Raw genomic sequence first — 14,820 nt, 5'->3', positions numbered from 1 at the left:
TTCTACATTACATTAGAGAACATAACTAAAGACCTTTCCTATAAAGTTAGGATTTAAATTTTTCTCCTTCACACACCGGAAAAAAAGGACTGTCATAAAAAAATCCTCAGTTTTCTGATCTCTGTAATGCAGACTTTTGCCAAATAAAATAACTTATCACATCAAAGTTTCTCCTCATTGCAACAACTTCCCGTTTTGTTCATTCTAGCATAGCTTCCTACAAGTGAGTGGAACAAAGAGCGTGGTAGTGAGCTGCAAAGCTAATTTGAAATTTGCTCAGAAGTATAAACTCAGATCAGATCACACTACCTGAATTAATGCAGCTACGATGAATTAACCAAACCAAAAACACGTTGCACTGAAAAATCCTTGCACCCTGTTATTGCATCAAGCAGAGTTACTTCTAAAACCACTCAATGTCAATTCTTGCAGAATTGTGGCAAACCTTTTGCATTGCGCAGCAGAGACTGAACTGTCCGTGACAATTTCAGGATGTGCATAGTTGCCAGTCGGAATGCTTGATACCCAGAAGATGTTTTTTAAAAAGTTCCATGTTATCAGGTTTAAACTGGGTAACAGCTGAGAAAAGAATATATATATATATATATATATATATATATATATGCATGCATTTGTGTGTGTACATATATATATATATACACACACACACATACATATACATACAAAAGCTTGGGTTGACTTCCTTCGGAATATCACACCGCCAGTTCTTAAGAGAGTTTTGTTAGTATTGCAATATTGTACGAACCGCTTCTTTTTTAGCCCTTCTGCTTTAGCAGCTCCTCCTGTTATTATTAAGCATGTTTAAGCTGTTTGCATTATTCTTTGCCTTTGTGAACATACCGCTAGACTACACACATTGTTTGACATCATTAAATATTACTGTTTTCCTTATGAAGTTATCGGCTAACCAAGCAGAAGGGTCCCTTAGAAGCTTTCCAGCAAACACTTTTATTTTTTTTAATATAAATATGGTGTAAATGAACTCTTTTCACTGAAGATGTGTACAAACAACTGAGTTATTTATAGAGGACAAGCAGAAATCTGTGATTAGGCTGTGGTAAGGGTCTAGCTTCCACCCCACTGTGTTCCAAGCAGATGGAAGATGAACACATTGGAATCCCATGCCTTTTTACATTTCCGTGTGGCACGCAGCTGACAGATAGGCACGGTACCAGCAGGTGATGAGAACAGCACAACCTCTCCTCCCTCCACCCATGTGAGGCAGGCAAGGAATAAAGAGCAGTTAAGCCCTTGCAGGGGAAAAACGACTTGACTGTTTCCTGCCACAATGCAGGAAATATGCAGATGCGGATGCTAACTGTGCCATCTGGGGCAGAGTTACACCCATAGATGTCAATGAGCTGAGAAGGATGTCAGTCTACTTGGGGTGGCACTATAAGCCTCCCCTTCCTTCCTCTCCAAGGGTAATAGTGATGGTTGGAAACAGTACCAAATCTGAACTCTGGACATGCCTCCCATCCAACAGATTAAAGAGATAATACACTTGCAGCAGAGATACGTTGGGGATGGAAGACACCTGACTTTATGTGCCATTTTATTTCTCCAGCAGATGAAACACCCCAGTTGTGAGTCTAACACTCAGCTGTCACTGATGGACACAAACCAATCACACAGAAATTCCAGTGTAACACCAACAGAGCCTGTTGGAAACTCTCCCATCCGCTCCGTCTCAGAGGAATCCACACGCTGGGAACCTGCAAGGTCTTATGGGGGGGGGGGCACTTCATTTTCCCGTATATCACCCTTCCCAAGCTATTTCCTCTTTCCTTCCACTTGACATCCATATCCTCACCTTTCCTTGCTTCCTTCTCTCCTTCCCACCAACCAACCTCTCCTGCTCCCCCTGTCCTCTATTTAATTCATTTACACCCTGCCTTTCTCCCCAATGGGGACCCATAGCAGTTTATATTGTTCTCCCCTCCTCCATTTTATCCTCACAAGAACCTATGAGGTAAGATACACTGAGAGTGAGCACCTGGCCCAAGATCACCCTATCATGGCAGAGTGAAGATTTGAACCTGGGTTTCCTAGATCCTAGTCCGGCACTCTTACCACTACACTGCACTGGTTTTCATGCAGTGGCTGCTGTTAAACAGTGGTGAGTTGGCAGGTCGTTGATCCTGGGCCTGGGTGAGTCAAGCAAGTTGTGCAGTAGTAAGTTACTTGGTGGCTGCTGCCAGGCCTGGACCCAATGACTCCTCCCTCCAAGGCAATGGGGTGGAGTGCAGGGGTGGCCTGTGAGGTCAAAACAGCCTTGGAAAGGGCCCTGCTCTTGTCCCCCTTTTTTCCTGAGAGAAACCAGAAGGCTGGCAATATTGTTGTGGTTGCCTAGCTACTCCTGCAATGGCCACTCACAGGGAATCAATTTCTTAAAGCTACAAGAGCGGCTTCTATCATTTGGGAGTTTTTAAAAAGATTTTTCTGCCAACCTGGGGCTTTTCTTAGATTTATAGAGAGATCTGGCTTGTTTGTTCATGGTCCCAGTCTCTGGATTTAAGCATCCAAAGACGGAGCCTTGTTAGATATATTGATGATCTGGCAAAGTGGGACAACCAGTATTTATTGGCAAACCTGTGAATTCTAGGCATAGCAGAAAGCCCAGAGTTTAAAGCTCCAATAAGTGACTTAAAGTGCAATCTACATCCTATACATCAGCAGCTTATTGGAACAATACACTACTATCTCAAATGCTCCTGTAACACTCAAATAGTGACCCACAGTTAACTGGCCACACTAAAGAAGAACAGACATTTTGCAAACCCAAAGGTGGTTTCTGAACGTGGGCAGTGCCCGAACCTTGTCTTGCACCCCAATTCCAAGCACATTTATTTGAAACTCCCACTGATCGCAAATGAGACCAGCTTCCTAGCTGCTGTAATTAGAATGGTCTAAGCTGGCTCCAAACACCTAGAGCTTCCTGGGAACTGCTGCTGCAGTAAAATGCCTTCAAAAGAACCATTTTTTTTTCTATCGAGAGGCACAACATCATTAGCAATACCACAATACCCTTAGCAACATTATCCCAGCTCTGCCTACCTTCGGCTACTGCAAAGAACAACTTTTTTGGGATTTCTGGGGCAGACGCTAACACCCCCCAAATCCACCCTGCACAACAAGGGGTTGCAAACGTAAACACGTAAAGACTGAGAAAGTGAGCCTCATTTAGACATCCTGTATCTGCATAATCTTTAGGCAGGCAAAGGGCTTGGAAAATGAAGAGCTGGCTTCATTGTGATTATGTCAGAAGCTGCATGAAACCTTTATAAAAACAAAGTGCAATCTATTGGACTTTTAACTGGGGAGAGGTCATGCAATCCCAAGCACATTTATACCCCTCTAAGATAACTAAAATAAATGGACTTGCACTGTTAACAGGTTAATGTTTTTCTTTTCTTTTTGATTCAACATTTTACTTTAATTCCACACACACAAGAAACATTTTTGGACGTAATTTACGCCTCAGTCTTGTAAAATCTGCTCACTGCCTCAAAAATAACCCTCTTAAGATTTCCCCCCCCCCAATGGAAGATCAGCCTACCGCTTCATTTTCTTATTAAACAAAACAGAATCCTATGAACTTGGCCTGCCGTTGAATTAAGTATCCCGGAGTCCTGAAACAAAACCCTCTATTCCCCCTGCACCCCCCCGTGAATAAAAACAGTTTACCAGTTTGAAAAGGGCCTACTCAATAAAACAAGCAGCTTTGTGGTTGCAAGTGCAAAAAGTCAACTATGTGTACTAATTCTCTGTAATCGTTCGGCAAGGTGAGCTCCCCAGTGGCTCAAAAGTCAACCAACGTGAAATACCTCTTGAACAGCAAAGTGCAGCTCTAGTTCACACGACAGCAGCCAAGTCCTTGGAATTCCAGAAGGACAACTGTTGAATCACCGGGGAACACTTCCCCTTTTGCTAGATCTCATTGTTTTTAAAGCCACCTCTAAATTGCAATATGCTGACATCGAGGAAGATCTAAGTTTATCTGTGAACCAAAAGCCTGCTGAAATCTGCATGAAATCAAACTATCCATCTCTTAGCAGACACAAGCAAAGCGAACCCGTCATCCTCTTGCAGCAGAGGAGAGAGCAAAGGTGTCAGCGTATCCCACCCCCCCTCCTTGCATGGTTACATTTCAAAAGATACCTTCATGATTAACGGTGGTTCTTCTCCCCCCCCCCCATCGTACGGAATTCAGTTCGGTAAAGGGGGGGATTCCCACTGCAAAGGGTTTTTGTGTTTTGTTATCACTGCCTAAGATCAAATTCCACTGTTCTGAAAACGAGAACGCTTAAGGCTTTCAAAATCCAAAGCATCCACGGAGTTAGACAGGGTCTTCCCAACAACTTGAGCCTGTTTTTAGAACAATCAGAAAAAAACAGCCCTCGTCCAATAAGGAGGCTTTGCCACCTCAGTCTGTGCTGCCATTTCTGAAAGAGATACAGAGACATAACAAAACAGGACCACCCATCGGGAGACGACACAAGCCTCGTCCTATCTACCTGGCACCGCTCTATGCCCTTTAGTTAAACATTTTCAGTTCAAAAGAAAGCCCTGGGCTCTCTGCCACCAGCTTTCCACTGCCAGGAAATTATGCAGAATCGCATAATTAATTTTAGAGCCTCAAATGCCAACCGAGAGATTCAGCACACATAGCACTTTGGAAAGTATGGCTAAGAAATGAGCCTCTAATTGATCTTTGTTGAACTACTAAGAGAGAGAGAGAGAAAGAGGGAGAGGTAGCCCTTATAAAAACAGCAATGCATGATCTAGAAATAAGGAAGATAATTTTTTAAAAATCAGATTCTTAATGAAACTGATGAGCTGCTGTTGGGCTTAAAAAAACTTGTTTGGGGATCTTTCTTCTGCACCACCAAGCACTTGATTTCATTTTAATTTTTATTACCTTGCAACAGAAAAATACACACAGGAAGGTTCATGCGCTTTTAAAAAAAAATCCTCCCTGAATGCTCCTTCAATTACAGAGCAGGTGAGCCTACCTGGCAGTCTGTGACAGGTCAGCGATCAAACAGAGCGGGCAGACATCGCCCACATCTCATGAGAATTAGAGACAGCTAGAACTTCTTAACCTGAACTACCATGAGCAGATATAGCCCAATATCCATGGTATACACAGCGCCTCCATTTGCAAACACAGCTGCGCGACTCTCTTCATCTCCTGATATTTCGGAGCTGCTCACCCGAATTGGGTTTGCGCTTCCACGTTCTTTTCAACACAGATATAAATTGCTTTCAAGAGTGACCTCATCCCTCTTATATGACAGCAGAAATTTACCAGTCGGCTTGGAACTACACCAGCTCAGCCCTGCCCCGCTGATCAAAGCCAGCTTAAATGAACAGCTCTCTCTGTCTTTAAAATGGCACTCATCTTTGAACAAGAGTTCATTTCATGTAAAAAGGATTTATAATTGCTTGAACAAAAATCAATACACTCCGATACAGCGCTTGTTATAATTACACGAATTACTGTTGCAAAACTAAGCAGCAGAAATATTGTCGTTCAGAGAATCAAACACAGGCTGCTCATTAAGATAGTATTCCAACCAAGCCAAACAAGCTTTGTGTAGTGGGTTTTATACGCAGCCTACATTCTGGAACGCATGATGCTCCCAGTTAACATTACACAACCTGCCGACACTATGGCAACGAGAAAGCGCGAGTCGTTTTTGCCATTTGCAAACACCGGTATTATGGCATAAATGTGAAAATTAGTAGGTGAGATGGAACATCGGGGGAGAGGGGGTACTGAAGACAAGAAGGCAGAAGGGACCCACAACTAAATCCTACATTAATTATTAACTTTTTAAATGGTCACATACATCCTGTGTCACTAAAGCAAAAATGCTTCAGCCGGTGGGGCCAGACCAAGAAGCACCACAAAACCACTGCTTTTAAAGTAACCCCCCAAAAAAACTATTTATCCTTGCACTTGTGAAATTGATTAGCTATTTCAGAAAGAAACCAATCTACTCACTAGCTCTACAAGTCAACTAAAACCTCCTTGATCTTTGTGGTTATATTACATAAACTAAATGCACCTATAAAACATAAACTAAAAAGAGTAAGATACTTACACAGGCACCGGCAAGAATCTCCGCTGAGAAAGGAACAGAAGCATCTTTGTTCATAAATTTGTCTCTCACAAAATCATTTACCTTGAAAAACAAGAATAGCCAAATGAAGATAGGAAACAGGTCCCATTAATTTTTCTTTAAGACATTAGAGCTAGCTATAAATACAGATCATTACTATATTACATCTTTATTTGGCTTTAAACACGATTTATAGCATGGACTCCTGTTTGCATATCAGTTGGGGGTGTGTATGTCTCTCTATTTTTCGTCTTCTTGGATAAAGATTATGTAATAATTACATTATGATTTTAACTGAGTTGACTTTCAAATAAGGGTGCAGAGGGGTTTTACACTAACATTTAAAAGCATGATTAATACTGGTTATAGATTAATTTATTCCTAGCTCTTCTTCCTTAAAGTACTATGAAAAGGTCTGGTGGGCACATAAAAACATATGAAAAGGCCTCTTTGCGTACTCAGATTTCCACTGCATGCTATATTTATTTAGGTTAAGCTAGCAGGCAATAAACATTGGTGTGACTGAGGGTGTGGAAGTCAAGGTCTGTGCTGTTTTGAAGCAAATACTGTAAAGTTTCTGAACTATGTAGTTTTTTCAAATGAGGCAACCAGATGATTTTAAGTTTTAGTTTCTCTCTTTAAAATCACAGGGACTGTGCTCCACTTGCAGCGGCCGGATTTGAGATATGGACATGGACAGCATTCTGTAAGCACCTCTTTATCCAAAGACACTGTGAACTATTATACTTATGCAGGTTTTATGCGCAGAAACCCCCTATGTCTTCCCACTGGAAATGCAAAAATATAAATGGACAAAAGGCACAACAGCCAGTATTCATAAACTTACAGTAAGCTTGATAGCCTTCTCTGGGGCTACTCCCAATAACTGTGGCAAAAGACCTGCAAATATTAAGAGAGTATAAATGTATCACATCACACTTAGTATTAACGCAGGAAACAAAACAGTTATGTTCAAAGTTCAGCAGGTAAACGGGGAAATTTTAGAGCAATTTTCTACTATTATGCTTAAAAGAGTACCTAGACATTTCACTTTAAACACACACACACACCAAGTTTTCTGCGTTCCATCAAATCCAGTAATAACCTATGAACATTAATAATTTGCTCCTGTGAAATGCATATAGAGAGCAATTCAAATAAAAACTCTGCCTGCACAGCTTTTACTTGGGCTTATACAGGAGCAACTCAGCGAGCATTTACCCCCAGAAAGATCTAAGTGTGTGTGTGTATACATAGTGAGTTCATACACATGGGGAATTTGCCAAGAATAGCTTAACATTTTGCCTTAAGCTTTTGTTTGCTGACCAGTTCTTCATAAACACTAGGGCAGGGGTGTCGGGCTCAATTGTTACAAGGGCCGGATATGACATAAATGTCACTTGGTCAGGCCATGCCAGGCCATGCCTCGCCAGCCCAGATCAAGAATGGGGTGTGTGTGTGGCTCGCGGGCCAGATCAGAGCTCTCAAGGGGCAGGATCCGGCCCGTGGGCCTCATGTTTGACAACCCTGCCCTAGGGTTTTTTGAACAGTTCACTCTCTAAATACTTCCACAAGATACAAGTTAGTGCAGAGAACCAAAAGTGTCACTATGATCAAAAGAATGGGATACAAAGTAGAAAGCCCTTAGTTCAAAACTCGCCAACGGATATATTAGGTGGCCACAAGCCAGCTGCCTTCCCTCAACTTCAGTCCTACAACTGTAATGTAATACCTACCTACCTTACAAGATTGTTGTACGGCTCACTGAACTAGTCTGAGAAATGGATCCGGACCCTTGAGAGCTCTTATCCAGCCCGCAAGCGAGGTGAGGCAGCCATATACACACACACCCCACTCTTGATGTAGGCTGGCGAGGCATGGCCCGGCTCGACCAAGTGACATTTATGTCATACCCAGCCCTTGTAACAATTGAGTTTAACACCCATGATCTAAATGCTAAGGAGCCTCATTCATGTTATCAGCAGCAAGAACCCGAGCATTAAAAAAAAATAGAAAAATAAACAGATAGTCAAGACAGGGTTGCTGTTTAGAATTTTAACTAGAGAGCTCAAGTTGATAAAATAGTGTTGCACAAAGAGTGTGATTTTTCTTATTGCAAAGGCAGAAATAAAGACAGTATGTAGGCATAGCAGATGATGAGTTTCTTCCGATTGTTCTCAACTAAAATTTTGCAACAGGATTTAAACTGTTGTATAAAATATTCTACATGCACGCACACACAGATTAATCTCCCACGAAAGCACTCCTTGCTTAAGCAGCAAAAACAGTTTCTGAGAAAGTCAACACACACACAAGTTACAGTCACATTAATTTTCTTGTTTGAGTAAAAATACCAAATTTTGTACAAGAGTTAAGAGGTGTCTCTTTTGCAACACTGCAGGTGTAATGATGGGTAATATTACAGTTGTCCCCCCCCTTCTGCTTTTGAGATATTCTGTTTTTGCTTGGTTTTGGAACAAACCAATTTTGCTTCAGCTACTGCTGCCTGCTGCAAATTCGTCTTTAAATCTAAATCTTTTTTAAAACTGCTTTTACTTTTCCTTTCAAGCACCCAGAGGCACTGAGGGTCTACGCAGAAGACTGGAATCCTGACCCCTTCCTGCATTTAACCTCTCTAAGCATGGTGGGCTGGGGAATTCCAGGCAATTCTGTATTTTCAACAGAATCTTGAGTACTTAAATTCTACTGGATTTAACGGAATGTGAATATGCCTCATTTTCTCTGGAATGGGTCTGTGATATGAATTTACATCCACCCATCAACAGCAGGCTACAACTGGTTACTCCTGCTTATTTCTATTGCATTTTAAACCTGAAGGGAGCTTGAAACCTGGCCAACATCTACTCTCACTCAATTCACTAGAGAGCCAGAGTGGTATATACCCAAAACAATATTAAAAGCTATGCTATCTGCAGAATCAATACTATTTCTAGGTAATCTCAAAAGTGTGATAATGTTTGCAGTTCATAAACCCAATCACAGCTTATGTCACAAATAAAATTTCTGGAAATGGGAAAGCCATGGGGGGGGGGAGACGACAAAAGTTAAACTTTGTAAAACTGTTTAAGAATCTATCCTCAAACTCATTTTTGCCAAAATTATTCATATTCAAACAATAAACATATCATTGAAAGTATGACTACTGTAAACATAGGGATTATTACTATCTAATGCTGTAGATTGTCTTACATAAACCTTTTCATGTTATATATTATTAGACTGATCAAAACCTTATCTTACAAAGCCTTTGACTCATTGCTAAAGACATTTCCTAATTTTATCATCAGAAAAATGGTGGTGGTGGAGATGGCCTCAGCTTTTTCTCTCTCCAGGCTTCAAGTCTGTTTAGGAATGAGATACATCACCACAAGATACTGGAAAGGATGTAAAAGTGGGCAAAGGATACAATCAGATCACCTCTTAGTACTTTTACAACGGAACAAATGAAGTTGCCTTATACCAAGTCAGTCCAGTGGTCCATCCAGCTCAGAATTGCCTACTCTGAAAAACTGCACCTCTCCAGGGTCTCAGGAAGAGAAAGGTCCTTCCCAACTCTTACCACCTGAGATATTTTAACTGAAGATGCTATACTCTGAACTTGGAATCGTCAGTAAGCAAGGTGTGTGCTGTACCACTGAGCCACAGTCGCTTTCCATCGATCGATGAGCTTCGCTTACACCATCTCAGCAAAACTGACCACAACCCATTCAGCATGCCACAAAGTGTGCCATCAGGGTGCCCAGTCCTTTTGTAACTTGAGCTTTTCACTGGAGACCTTCCTCTCAAGCTGTACCCTCCTCCTTCTTGTTGTTTAGAGGAACATCATCCATCAAGAATTTCTCCAGCACAAGCCACAAGTTAACATGTCTGGTATTCTCTATGCTCGTTAATTCCAGTGGGGCTTGGCGGAGGGGAAAGTTCGCTACTGTATCATTATAACAGAGAAGCTAAGAAATTTGTTTTAAGTTGGATTTGTTGAAGAAATGAGAGTTGAATGAGCGGAAAGTTAACTATCTTTGTTCTATTTTTCCAAACATTGTTTTGGAAGTTTACACTTCAGTGTCAATTGCCAATGGAATGTGAAGCTTGAAAGTCAGTGGAAAAGCTATGTGTTCTCTACCAAGGTTACTGTTTCCTGCCCAGCTTTAATACCAATGGCGTCCACTGCCCTCTAGCACAGCAGAACATGCTGTTAAGTTGCCCAGTGCTGCAAAGCACACACAGATCAGCCTACACTCCCAGTTAAAGCCCTCAGTGAAACCTCAGAAGAATCTTCTTGGTGTAAACGCAAACTGCTCTCCTTTTCATGCAAAGGAGTCTCCAGATCACGTTTTACCCAGTAGTAAATAATACTGTGTGATACTAAGCAGAGTTACACCCTTCAGGGTCCATTCACTTCAGCGGACTGAGAAGGATGCTGTTCTTTTTAGGAATGCAATGATACTGCATCACTATGAAGGTAAGTTAATCAGTTAAGTTACAGTATTTAAACTTAGCAGGGAATAGAAAAGGGTTTCAACAGGAAATTCAGGAATGGCTATTTCCCTCCAAACTTGCTCACTTCCGTTCAAGCACAGATCCCGTGATGTAATGCAGGGACACTGCTTTATACATAGAATCATAGAGTTGGAAGGGACCACCAGGGTCATCTAGTCCAACTCCCTGCACAATGCAGGAAACTCACAACTAACTCTAACCCCACACCCCCAGTGACCCCTACTCCATGCCTAAAAGATGGCCAAGATGCCCTCCCTCCCATTGCTGACAGATGGCCATCTAGCCTCTGCTTAAAAATCTCCAGGGATGGTTTTTTCATGATTCTGTATTCCTAACTAATTCTGTAAGGCACAAAACAAAGCTACTGTTGTTAACAAGAAACATCATTGGCTAAATACATTCAAATGTTAAGAGTAATATGAGGAGACAGAATTGGCTTTATAATCCTGAGTAATTTTAAAAGGTTCTGATATTTAAAGAGCTCAATTTCTCCACCCCCACCAAGCCAGCTTGGTGGTTAAGAGTGGTGGTTTGGAGCAGTGGACTCTGATCTGGAGAATCGGGTTTGATTCCCCACTCCTCCACATGAAGCCAGCTGGGTGACCTTGAACTAGTCACAGCTCTCTCAGCTCCACCTGCCTCACAGGGTGTCTGTTGTGGGGAGGGGGAGGGAAAGTGATTTTAAGCTGGTTGGATTCTTCTTAAGTGGTAGAGAAAGTCGGCATATAAAAAACAACTGTTCTTCAAAGAAGGGCATTGAATGTTAGGGAATTGAAGGGAACTGACTCAAATCTGACTAGAACCCAAGATACCAAAAGTGTAGGCTGCAATATGTGTATCAGCCTGAAATTTTAACAAATACAAATATGTTGAAGAAGAAGCAGAAAAAAAAGAGGTCTCTGGTATGGAAAGTCATTGAGAAATGCTGAAATATTACCTTAAGGAGATGTTACTATTTATTTTGGTGCATTCTAAACAATTACCAAAATGTCCACCTGGGTGCTTTTACTATATTTATTAAGGTTGACACGCGGCTGCCTCCCCTACAGCTCTTCTACAATTACCCATGAGATAGTTCATCTTGTTAAATAATTCTACTACACTCCCAAGATCCACAAGATGGTGTAATTTGTCTTTATCAAAGTCTGTTAATTTTAGAACATTGGCATGTCTCCTGTTCTTTGAACTAAATACACTAAGGCTGCATTCAGACATCCTACTTAACTCTGGTTAACTGAAAAGGTGAATGAGCCTCCCCATTTCGTCTTCCTACTTTCTCACACAGAGAATTGTGGTGAAGACTCAGTCCACACACCTGTGTTCCTGCATCACAGGGAATCAGTTAGGTTTTTTAAACCTGCAATTCTCTGAGTGAGGTGTGTGTGTGTGGGGGGGAGAAGCATGTACCTGAGCCTGGCAACAATCCAAGCTGCTGCACCTTTTTATTTAGGGTCCACGTCAGTTTAAAGAAGGGGTAGGCAACTTCCGGCACAAGTGCCCCCCCCCCAAATGCAGTGTCTTCCTGAGATGATGTTGGTGCAATGGCAAACATGATCTGTAACAGGAGGGGATTATACTTGGCCAGACACACAAGCCACTGTGGTGTAGGGTTTAAGGTGTCAGACTAGGACCTGGGAAACCCAGGTCCAAATCCCCACTCACGCCATGGAAGCTTGCTAGGTGACCTTGGGCCAGTCTCAGCCTCAACCCTGGGAAGTATTGGATGGGAGGGTGGCCCTTACTATGAAGAGATTTGTGACAAATGTATTTGGCCTTGGACTAATAGGCTCTCAGATAATTTGGAGTCGGAGAGGGTAAGGAAGCTGCTCTCAGATGAAAACCCAAGGGTTTCTGTTGACTGCTAAATTTTGTGCCACCACGTCCAAAATTAGGATAAAATTGTTGGGATTACCTGTCTTATTATCTATGTACATAGTAGTATTCTCTTAGGATTTTATGTAGTCTCCAGTGTATTTAATACTTGAAATTTTGGGTTTTAATGTTGATGGGATTTTTGACAAATGCTGATTTTTTTTTTTTTTTGTATATGTCTGGCTATGTGTTGTACCAATAAATGACTGACTGACTATTGAATGGGAGACCTCCAAGGAATACCAGGGACATGATCTGGAGGCAGGCAATAGCAAACCACCTCCGAAAGTCTCCTGCCTTGAAAACCCGACAAGGTTGCTGTAAGTCAGCTGTGACTTGATGGCAAAAAAACTAAAAAAAAAGACACAGAACAAACCAAGCTCCAGAGGTGCTGACAGAATCTCAGGGATTCACCTTGGACTCACCAGGTAACTGTGCATGTCTGGGAGGCGATGACAGGCATAAGCTGCGCCTCTTCCCTTCTCCTGCACCACTGCCATTTAAGGATGATACACCTCTGTCTTAATACTAAATCGTTAATCTATCAAACAACTGCTGTTCAAAACTGCTTTTCTATGTAAGTATCACTGTGGCGCAGAGTGGTAAGCTGCAGTACTGAAGTCAAAAGCTCTGCTCATGACCTGAGTTCGATCCCGACGGAAGTCAGTTTCAGGTAGCCGGCTCAAGGTTGACTCAGCCTTTCATCCTGGGTAAAATGAGTACCCAGCTTGCTGGGGGTAAAGGCAATAGCAAACCACCCCGTAAACACAGTATGTCTAGTAAATGTTGAGATGTGACATCACCCCATGAGTCAGTAATGACCCGGTGCTTGTACAAGGGACTACCTTCATCTTTTTTACCACCAAGGGGGAAAAGTATCCAATTTCTGAGGTTAAGTGTTATTTATTTTATGCACTGTGTGCATCCCACTGGACCTATGGACTATCAAGTCTTCATCTGTGGCACCAGACATGAAGAAATGTCATCCTCTATCTCCCCCTTCAGGTCTCAGTCCTTCAACTTTTACTGACTTTACTGAACAAAATACCCCCCAAAACGGACCGAGTAGTGACAAATTACTGACCAATTTAATTGCAGCCTATCAATAAGTTAGCGTTTTAAAAGGAAAACTGGGACTTCATTTTTTTTTAAATTATCTGGCCTCCACCATCCCCATAGACAGCCATCACACACCTTTTTATTGAAAAAATAATAATATTTTTAAAGATAGGACAATGTCTTTATTATTGTACTAAAAAAAATTATGGGGAAAAAGATTCCTTTTATAAAATAATACTGTACTGCAGATAACAAAACAGGAAAACATACAAAAAATCATATATAAAATAATCATTATGAGAACAAAACATATTTACTGTAAGGTAGGACTGGTATATACTTCTAAATTTATCTTTGGGGTGTTTTTTTGCAGAAAAAAGAAGTTATTAATGAACTTTCATTTCTCAACAATTTTCTGCACTGCATCCACATGCATTTTCCCCTTTGTTCTCTTCTTCGGTCACTTTCTCCACTCCTTCTAGCATGAGCTGTGCCGTGTTGAATCCCACCATGTCCTTTTCCTCCGCAGCCTCCTTTATACGTTGGTTGCATCACTTAGCAACGCTGAAGCAATCATCCTCTTCTCGTTCTGTTCTTGTCCCAGCTTTCTTAGTTTTGCTTCCTTCTCTTTTATACTATGCTTTTCCCGGTCTATCTTCTTAAACCTTTCTAACTCCTCTGCCTTTTCCCTTTCATTCTTTTCTTTTTCGCTCCTTCTCTTTAATGGCATGCTGTTCATATTGCTTGTAATGAACATGAGCTGTTCTTGCCATCTGTCAAAGCTCCTGTGTGATATTAACATGGTATACCTTGTTTTCTTTTCCTTGATATAATGCGTCCAGATTTTGAAAACCCTCTTTCTATGTCTGCACTATCATGCAATAACGATAATGCTGCTTTCACTACCTTGGTAACCAGTGGGTATTTGGGATCTCCAGATGGGTTTTGTCTTTTCAAAGAACTGATTCCAGTATGAATCCATGTGGCAAGTTTCACTGGCAGGTTCATCTTTGAGTCTAAGAAGTTTCCATTCATCCGCAATCATGTCCAGTGGAATATCCCACTGGGAGTGCTGCTGCTGCTTTCATTATATCCTTGTGGGTTCCTTCTTTGACTCGCTGTGCTGGAGCTAAACACTGAAGATTTCTGAGGATGGGCTTTTCTAAAGATGACTGAAGTAAAAGGTATTTGCAGCCTGCTATGACTTTTTTTTGCTCCCCGT

At 41.6% G+C, this 14,820-nt stretch overlaps 1 protein-coding gene across 1 annotated transcript in view; it reads right to left on the bottom strand.

Moving 5' to 3' along the window:
- The window catches only part of SLC25A13 (solute carrier family 25 member 13), a 130,177-nt gene that overhangs the window by 19,922 nt on the left and 95,435 nt on the right, over positions 1 to 14,820 (bottom strand). Inside the window, exons 13-14 of the mRNA XM_056857306.1 lie at positions 6,997 to 7,049; positions 6,132 to 6,212 (exon numbers count right to left, since the gene is read on the bottom strand). Of these exons, the coding sequence (XP_056713284.1) occupies positions 6,132 to 6,212; positions 6,997 to 7,049 (134 nt within the window). The remainder of the gene's footprint in view (positions 1 to 6,131; positions 6,213 to 6,996; positions 7,050 to 14,820) is intronic.

Source organism: Euleptes europaea, chromosome 11 (assembly GCF_029931775.1).
Source record: "Euleptes europaea isolate rEulEur1 chromosome 11, rEulEur1.hap1, whole genome shotgun sequence".
Classification (NCBI taxonomy): domain Eukaryota; kingdom Metazoa; phylum Chordata; class Lepidosauria; order Squamata; family Sphaerodactylidae; genus Euleptes; species Euleptes europaea.
This window is presented reverse-complemented; position numbering and strand designations above follow the sequence as displayed.